This window comes from Anticarsia gemmatalis, chromosome 2 (assembly GCF_050436995.1).
Source record: "Anticarsia gemmatalis isolate Benzon Research Colony breed Stoneville strain chromosome 2, ilAntGemm2 primary, whole genome shotgun sequence".
Taxonomy (NCBI): Eukaryota; Metazoa; Arthropoda; class Insecta; order Lepidoptera; family Erebidae; genus Anticarsia; species Anticarsia gemmatalis.
In genome coordinates, this window is record NC_134746.1 from 10140950 (window position 1) to 10150775 (window position 9826).

Below are 9826 nucleotides of genomic sequence, written 5' to 3' on the forward strand. Positions count from 1 at the left end.
CCCTATTGAGAAGTAGCCCAAGTGAGAAGTAGCCATAATGAGAATTAGCCCTAATGCGCCTAAACCAGGCAGACCGGGATTAAACTAGTAAGTAAAAATATATAATTTTCCTCCCAATTTTCGGGTAAATATTTTCTTAAGATTGCACTGAAAATTACTTGCAAAATAAATTAATATACATGTTTAAGCGTATATAATTTTATTGCATTAAGGTTTTTCAAATTCACGACGTAATTACAATGTAAGACAAACACGTTACTTTTCCAAGTTCTCGGCTCCTGCCGGTAGACATATGTATCGATTTGATGACAGCACGCGGGCTCTTTCCGCTGCTTCTCTAGAGCTGTACGGTTGAATTAATGTTAAATCTTCTAACCGACCAAACATGTAAGAAAAATATATTTGTCTAAACTGTTTGTCTGGAAATTCCGCTTGATACATGGTCCGCCATAGCAAGTTCGTTACGTAAGCGTGCGACCTGAACATAGATAATTTGTATTTCTGAGTATAAGTTCGAAATTGTTCATTCAATCTCTGTTTGTGTATCCAATTAGTGTGACCCTTATACTCTGGGTTAGCAGGAGGATATACATGGCCGAACCCTTTGTGATCGAGAGTAGCGAAAAATTGCCAATATGTATTACTCTTGCGTAAAAATTCTCGCTTGTCATAAGAACTGTATGGTCCATACAATCGTCGCCTCATCCATTCCTTGAGCTCTGGAACCAAGTGCAAGTCAGGCAGCCGCGCCGCGATGTTCACGCGCCTCATAAAACGTAAAGCACATTTCAAGTAGTCCTCAGGTCGCGGGTTTGCGCCTAAACAAGTTTTGGAAGATTTTTTCTTCTTTTTCTTTTTGTCGTCTTTTACAACGATTGTACCATCATCGACATGTAACACGCTATCAGTATCCCAAAGCTTCTTGAATTCCTTCTCAATGTGAAGATGTTTGGGATCCAAGTCGAATATAGTTTGGTAATTAAAATGTAACGGTGAGTGACGAGTAGGTTTCATGAAAAAAGGTAACTCGTCCGGGGGGAACGTGCCTTCATTACCGAAGTCGTAATGATGACCGCAATAACATTTATTGTCCTTAACATATTTGAATACAGTGTTTTGCCATTTCTTTAGACAATCGCATGGATCTGCTTCGAGTGGCGGTGGTCGTCCACGAAAACCGCAATGTATATTAATATTTTCGGTACCCACATGTGCATAACCTCCATGAATAAGATCCCCGTGCGCTGGTAATATTGAAACACTCCCCAAAATGAATAACATCTTGCCGTTAATTTCGAAGACGCCATTTATATTATATTGGGCGTTGTGCATACCAGTCGATGGCGCCACAGGCTTTTTACGGCGGACAGCACTACGCGCCTTTTTTCCGCTACCCATACCATAGGTCTTCTTCTCCGGAAGGCTACCTTTTGAGGATCGGCCCCTGCGGTGACCGGGTCTGATAGCCTTTTTATACGGAACGTCGGTAACCGATGGTTTACGAGGTTCTATAGGAATAACACCAGCGATCTGGTCGCACACCGCTCGTGATGATCTTTTCTTCTCTTTTGGTGGTGGTGGAGCCGGCGGCGGCGTCCTAAGCATTATTGGCTCTTCCTCATACGGGTCATCCAGGTCATCCAGATTTGGGAGAGGAGCAGGACGTTTACGCTTACGTCTAGGTTTCTCCCAAAGAAATGCCACCAACTTTTGCAGGTACGGTGACTTTAAAGGTGGTTCCGGTTTTACAACAGGTCTAGGGGGACGTTTTGTCTCGACAACATCGGGGCGAAACCTTTCTCGAAGTAACTGTATCAAGTTTTCTTGACCCAAATACAGAATAGCTGACAATATAAGTCTTGCGTTCAGAGTGTAAGAGAAACGCTTCCCTTCAATAGAATAACCGAATGTTAAATTGTATAACTGTGCAAGCATCTCCTTGGGATCTTCTCGACCTAAGTAATTACAAGTCATGAGGTCTGAGTAAGAGGGTCGCGGATACAGACCGAGCGCTCGCATGACAGTCGCTGTTCTTACCGGCCGGCCCTCTAACAGATCTTGGTATATTGACGTTGCTAAGCTGTCAAGTGCAGTTCTCTGTGGAACGCTAAGCGCTTGATACCACCGCGGTCCCACGGAATCTCTAATACTCCTGAACATTTCTTTATCTTTTTGCCTGCGATATGCTTTCAGCTCGTTCATAAATACTTCTTTCTCGTGTGTTTCCCGCGTGTATAACACGCGTAAATGTCGCTTGACGTGCTGCTCATGGCTCGTTTCGAGCGATTTAAATTTATCGTGACCCATGATTTATGTAAATATTAAATTTACTTTAAAATAACCAGTGATATATTACTGAATCGAATATTACTGCAATTTAGAAAAAAAATGCTCGCTACTTTCTTTCAATGACAGATAACATGAAAAGATCATTCTCTTAATACGTAATAAATGCTAATGGCCAGCATTAACTTGCAATAGCCAAAAAGATTAACATCAAATCACACAACAAATAGGTTTTACACCATACATCTAAATCTTTTCGTACTGATATTTTTAGCGCCATCTATCGTCGAGTAGAGGCACAATGTGACAGAAGGGCGCAACCCCGATTTTAATAAAATATGCAAAGACGCATCCGTATTACAAAATTTAATTGTGTAGAATTATTAATGCACTCCCAAATAACGGTTTCCATACTACACATAAGTAAAATATTTATTTATACATGTAAATGGACAGTCGCGCATTCGCGCGTTAGTTGTCGGGGCAAGCGAGGCGCGCGCATCAGCGGCGCGTCGGCGGCGTGGCGCGATCAGCTGTGTGAAACTCGGCCGGTCGAAGACCCGCACCCCGGGGTGAACGACCCTCGGCAATCCATCACCTGAATAATTCCTCACCTCATTCATACGCACTGGCGAATTCATCTCAATATTTAAGCTTCGTACGATGTTCCGGAAACCATCAATCAAGAAAAACTTTACATCGGTCGCCTGATGTGGAATCGATTGACCGCTCTAGACACTGGCGTAAACACGGTAGTGAATGAAGTTCGACTTGTGGTCGGCTACATTGATTTGTAACTATGAGATCGATTACGCGCTCAAGTAACAAATAAGTTTGTGAAGTATAAAATAGTTTAACAAAGACATATTAAGATGTCGTAGATATAAATTATATACATGTGTAAACTCATTAAAATATTTCGAAAATCCAAATGAAACAATTAAAATAGGGCTTATAATGCGGTCGAAGGATACAATGAAAGTAGCAGGAAGAAACTAGAATAATGTAGGTAGGCTACTTCATTAATATGGGCTTCACGAATTATACCTTCGTTTTTCCAAATTAAACATTCACATTCTGGGCTTATTTTATAAATAGATTCAAAGCTGCTGAAGCAAATGTCCATCATGATAATTATTATGAGTATCATATACACAGAGTACGTCAAAGAACAACAAAACACTACAAAATTCATGAGGTATACCGATCTCAAAATATTTGTTTACTTCAGGGTTAGAGAGCATCAACTTTTTGTCACACGCGTCACACATACATCACCATAACGGATCGCATGTAAATAGGACTGGGTCACAACAAAGAACAGGCATTGACCGTTTCTACGCACCGCATAGGTTGTTCCAGCAAACGAAATAAAGAAAACGTGATTCATTTCCCTCAGCCACCATTTCCGTAGAAACCTAACCAGCTGATATTTTATAATTATTATATTCCTATTGAACAATTGACCAAGTACATATGCATTTACCTAAATGACGCGATTGACCCGATATTAAATAATGTATGATTCATGGACAGGGGGCCGGACTCGTGACGATGACACAGCAACGCCTTTGAAAGAATTCACATTCTTTAATTTAATGTGATTCACTGACTAAATTATAGACTCTGTACGTTGACTCCGATGCTAGTCCACATCGTTTGTTTATATTACAATTTGTAATTCTTTTCATATTCTGATTCAAAAGCTGTTTGAAAAACAATATATCGGTTGATATTTCTACGTGAGAATGGTACTCAATAGTGCAAAACAGCTTAGACATTACACAATTTATGAAGTAACGTAACGAGAAAATACATGTTAGTGGACTCTCATGTGGCCAAATCACTACTATTTTACAGGGCGAGGCTCGTATTGCACAACCAAGCCTGGCCTGATTTACGACATACGATTTAGTTTTGTCAATGACCAAATGAGTTTTTTCACCTTCCTATGGAATCACGTTACTCATCTTGTTGTAAGTCTATCATATCTATCATATCACCCACTACTAATAAATTCTTGAACATTATTTGACAATTTAGCTCGTGACAGTCCAAAACAAGGGTCTTTCTCTCCCAAATATTGCACTTCTGATTCCTGTATTGATCAACTTCTAAATTCTTTTTTTTATGGTTTCACCAAAAAAGGGTCTTATAAAACATTTTTCGACTACAAGCTAAAATAGTGTACTGGTAATATTTGTACAAGAGACGAGAGTAATAATTTAATATGATTTTGAATTCAATCTTTAAGAATTCAACTACGATATAAATCGGGTAGCAAACAAGTCGCAACTGGTATTGCTGGGTTTCAGTTTATTTCAATTGGGTAGAAGCCTAGGGCACAAATTATAAAAGAAGTTACAAATATTTTCGACGGGATTCAATTATATTATCTTTGAACATTTCATAATACTATCAGTGGTAGTAAACATTGTAAAGGGCACCGAAAGTTTGGTCCATGTCGCCAGCACGTGAGATGTGTATCTGTAGCTAGACGCTAGGCAGGCTGCACTCGGCTGCAGGCTGCTTTGTCGTGTCTGGGTGCTCATGAACCGGCGTTCACTTTCCACGTGTCAGGAAGTATCCGAAGCCACTTTCACTCCATTCAAGATCACAGCCGCTCGTTCCGCCTAGCGCAGCGCTCAGCCGTTATTCTAAACAATAACCAGCTATTGTCTACGACTCATTTTACGATGTTACTTGCAATGCTTATTGGTTTATAACTTGAGCTACAGAGCTCGAGATTGCTGCACGATTTCCATGTCAGTTAACTGAACATCTTTTAATAACCTTAATAGCGCACGACAGAAAAGTAATAGTGTTTATTTATATATCGTAAGATGCTACCTTGGAAGATTTATATTAATTTCAGGCGCTATTTCTCATGCAGGTTCATTGACCGAGCTCTTATCTCGTATGCATGTGTGTATGCACGTGTCGGGCGAGGCGTGTGTGCGCGCGCTGCGCCTGCGCCACGTACTTGTACGTATTGTGAGCCGCACATTATTATGCAACGCTTATGAAGCGGTTAAGCCGCATTATCGGAAAGCGCATCAAAATTTATATTTAGCGTAAAGATTGTTTATTATTATACAAATTTGCGACGTGGCGCGTGCCAATTTTATTTATATCTCATGCTCTACACGAGACGGATCAATTCAAATGCTAGTCGGATCATTATTTTAGAAGATGAAGTATATTTCCGCAAAATATTTGCATTACATTATTTACACATATTATCAGCAGTAAAATATTATACGAGACGTAATAAATAATATTTCTTTGATATAACAAAATTATTTACGACCTTGAAATGTTTCAAGTGGTGTCAAAACTTTGTTAAATCGTAACTTTGAGAATCTAAAATCTAAATCGCAACATATATGAAGATCATGATGATTTAGTGAAAAACATTTATTTACTCAAACAGGCTTCAATTTACTTACTCTGAAATGGCCATTTGTGTACCTCTTTAAACAAACAAAAATACTTAGAATGAGGATACACACTACGTTAAAAACTACACATAAAAATAATGCGTTCTTTTTTTTCAAGTTGAACGAAACAGTAAAAACGTCTACTTAATAATATTGTTTTATAGACAGTGAGTAGTGGACAGGTGGCATCACTCAATCCAACTTACGAGTGTCTAACACGTAAAATGAGAAAGCAAAAGCACGACGACAAGACTGTATCCTTTGACAAATAGTCCCTGAAGGGAGGAGGGCGATGCCCAAATATTGGGTGAACAACCTCTTAATGCTTTGAGGAGACATTTTATTTTTACCATATAACGTTTCTACGACTGTGGACTTTTGTAGAATTGGGTTCATGAAACTAGTCGATTTGAAAGTTTTTAATAGAACAGTGTAAGGCCGCCTACTTATTTTCAAAGTCATGCGGAGATTCTGCGGTGCGTTTACCTACATACGTACTGACTACTGGTACTAACACGTAGTACTGTGCGGAGTTGTGTGAGCGCGTCACTGTTAACTCCACGAGTGACACACGCGTTTATTATAGTTCGTCGGCTGACAGCGTATGAACGAAAATATCGGCCTTATCAACATCTAATTATAGAGACAACACCGCGCCTGTACGAGTCAAGGGTACGTTAACTTCTCCAAGTTCAAAGGTCACGGAGGTCAGGGCTGAACCGAAACATTTGCCACACAAACTTCACAAACAATCCATCAACCTCAAATATTGAACTTTCTTTTGTCTCCTGTCTGACTGTGAACTGTAAACGAATAATAATATATATTCGTTCCCGGAAGTGATTAACAATATCAATACCTGCGCCCAATGCATGTCAATATTGCTAATATAAATAAAATATACAAATTAACATAATCGTTTCGTCTTCTGTCATTTACACAATTTACAGTTTCTACGACGCATTCACGACACATTCTGATTATTATGTATCAGAAAATGGTGATATTTGGACAATGTTTTTCCGGTGGTAGTATCGCGGTGTGGTTGATGTGCGTGAGCCATGTATGTGTGCAGTGCGTGTGTGTGCACGGCAGCTCTGCGGCTGTGTGCGTGCAGGATCGCGTTACAGCTGAAACTTGGGGCGCCTGCCGAAAAGTGCGGTCGTCGACCCGGTCAGGAGCGCGGCCGTAGAGCGCGCTCAAACGTCCTCGATACTTCGTCTAACTTAACTCCGAATCAAAAAATTATAACGTTGCTATCGTCACAATCTATTTATAGTAATGTTATTAATTTAAAAAAAAATAGTTCAAATATAACATACAATAAGTATTTGTTATCAAGAAAAAATATTGTCACGGAATAATGAGCATTAATTTTAATAGTAAAAAGTAAGTAAGCTTCTAAAATTGATTAATTGCAGTAAGAAGATTTTTTCGGGATTTGTTAATTGTAGCACTTTCTTTACAACATAAGACAAATGTATACGGGAAAATATTTTATTCAGGGAAATAATTTTGATTTATTAATCGTGCAATAATTTATAATCTTTCAAGAACCAATTTAAAACTTGAGGTAATAAATCAGTTTTTTTTGTATTTTTATACGTATAATGAATAACGTATGAAAATACAAAATAAAAACGTAGTAATTAGTGAACTACATATTAAAACAGTTTTTGCCTAACGCCATATTTTAATTCACTTACAAGTTCAGTAATAAAAAACACCAACATCTTAAGAATCTAAACGCTAATATTTTAAAATTATATTTTCAAAGTAAACACCAGAAAAAATACTATAATTATAATACATATTTTTTATTATAATCTTAACACTTATTTAATATATTTAACTAAAATTACATATACTAATTACAAATCGCAATAATGATAACAAAAAAATACTAGAAAGCAATAATTTATTATTCAACAATAACACACAACATCTCAGCATCAAGTATCAAAGTAATTCACGCGCGCTACAAGACTCGGTGATATATTTGGTGACATTGAACCGAGTCCATTGCCAACGACCTCGCTCCTCGGGGAAGCGAGGTTTGCGTAATCGCTCCTGCCTACTGTACGGAGACCCCGACATAACAAACACGCACACCGACGTAAACACGCACACATAGTAAACAGACCTCCACATCTACTCCGATAACATTAAATACTTATAAAAATATACTGTAATGTGTACTATGTATTGTCTGCTACTTACTCTATGTCTACGATAACTCTAGCTACTATAAATATACTTCATATGCGTCGGTTGTCATTTTTTTATTATCACAAACTATATTATTTATGTTTAGCGAAAGGTTAACACTCTATTGAGGAAAATAGGCAAATAACCTGTTTCAATGGTAACCTATACCGTTTTGTGTTTGTATAATGATGGATTGAAATTATTTACAGCTTTGTTCTTTATCACAGGTCTTGAAGGAATGTAGAGGCCTCACCTGGCCAACGTGGTGACCTCACGGCCTAAACCCTCCCTCATTCCGGGAGAAGACCGTTGCCCAGCAGTGAGACTATAATAGGTAAATTAATTTTAGTTCTTCGTCAAAGATGGCGGATTGAACCTGGATTTGAGATACGATTTTTAAGTCCAAAGACCTTTGCCACTGAAACGAGCTGATATAATAAAATAAAGAGCTTTAACAGTCTAGACGTTTTCAAATATCTGTGCGATGGTATCACTGAGAGCAGACTATGTATGATGTAACGTAAAACCTAGCTCAAACGTGACACTAGTGTGTGCTTATCTATTTCATTTTCAACAACTGCTTTTCAACTACAAGTCTACAAAAGGCTGAAAATTTATACATACATGAAATAACGTCTTTTTTTCATAGTGGTAGGTAGAGACCAGACTTACGTAGGTACTATACATCAAAATTACAATTAAAAGAAAAATAAACTATGTGAGTGTGTACGATTGTGGTCAAATGCAATGCTCACGAATAAAAAATGTATCTACTAGCCAACAATAACAAATAAACGTGACGTACTTCGATAATATTTTTAAAGGCAATATGGTATTCACAAAATTGACAATTTACATGCCGTCTCCCTGTTTTTTATTCATAGCCTGTTTTATAGCAGCCCACGGAAACGTTTCAAGGGACTGGAACGGTAAAGAATGTCAAACGTCGCATTTTATGACCTTTATTAAGGGAAATTAAGAAAATATTGCGTATTAATTATCGACTCGTATCTGTCCTGTGTGACAAGATGCATGGATGTGAATGAAGCAAAGGAAGTTTGTAAGGATCGTGCTAACCTCCAGTTTCTGAGTACATTTAGCGGTAGTTTATCTATTCAATAGCGTTTTTTTATATGAGTTTTAACGCAATTGAATAGATAAACTGCCGCTAATTTTACCTCAGAAACCGGGGGTAAGTGATGTTCTATAGTCTCTGCCTACCCCTATGGGAAAAAGGCTTGATTTTAAGTTTGTATGTATGTAAGTAATTAGCTAAATATAGTGTGTTTCACACCTACAGGAAAATTGTTTGTGCGGGGGAGTGGGTTCTCCGTGTTATTTTCGTGTCAATGTCCTGAAGCTTTCCAGACTGAGCTAAGGCCTGAATCTCCGATATCTAATCGACTTCAGAGCCGTACTAGACTGTGTGAGACGACTCTGTATGTATTGCGTAACAATTACAAGAAGGCGTAGGTTTTTGATGGTTTATAGTTAAGAAGTCTAATGATGGGGTTTTTTCAGTTGCTGTGACTGAAAATTTTTTTTTTTTGAATGTTTATGCTACTTCTTTTTTATCCTTGGTTTTATATAAATCATAATAGCAGGTATAAAGTGAATAGGTTTAAATCAATTGCTAGATAAATTCCTATTTTTTATTCCTACGCATTGTCAAAATAAAAAAACAGTACAAATTATGCGTACTTCAAAGCATTTTCTGAAAATCGCAATTAGAAAGCATAGAAATAGCGTCATTGATCATTGCTAAAAAGTGGCAAAGGAAAAATAAGTGGTCTGTCTGTAACAGGCTATCGACTCACCATAGACCTCTTTTTACAACTTTGTGCACATTTTCCACAATTTGTTCAGGCCATAAAAAAACCCACACTCACGTC

The 9826-nt window shown here is 37.9% G+C and overlaps 1 protein-coding gene across 1 annotated transcript; it reads right to left on the reverse strand.

The window, feature by feature from the left end:
• Positions 1 to 192: 192 nt before the first annotated feature.
• On the reverse strand, positions 193 to 2404 carry LOC142978550 (uncharacterized). Its single transcript, XM_076123041.1, has one exon. It carries the CDS (start codon positions 2305 to 2307, stop codon positions 256 to 258), a length of 2052 nt encoding a protein of 683 aa, XP_075979156.1. The 5' UTR covers positions 2308 to 2404; the 3' UTR covers positions 193 to 255.
• Positions 2405 to 9826: the final 7422 nt, after the last annotated feature.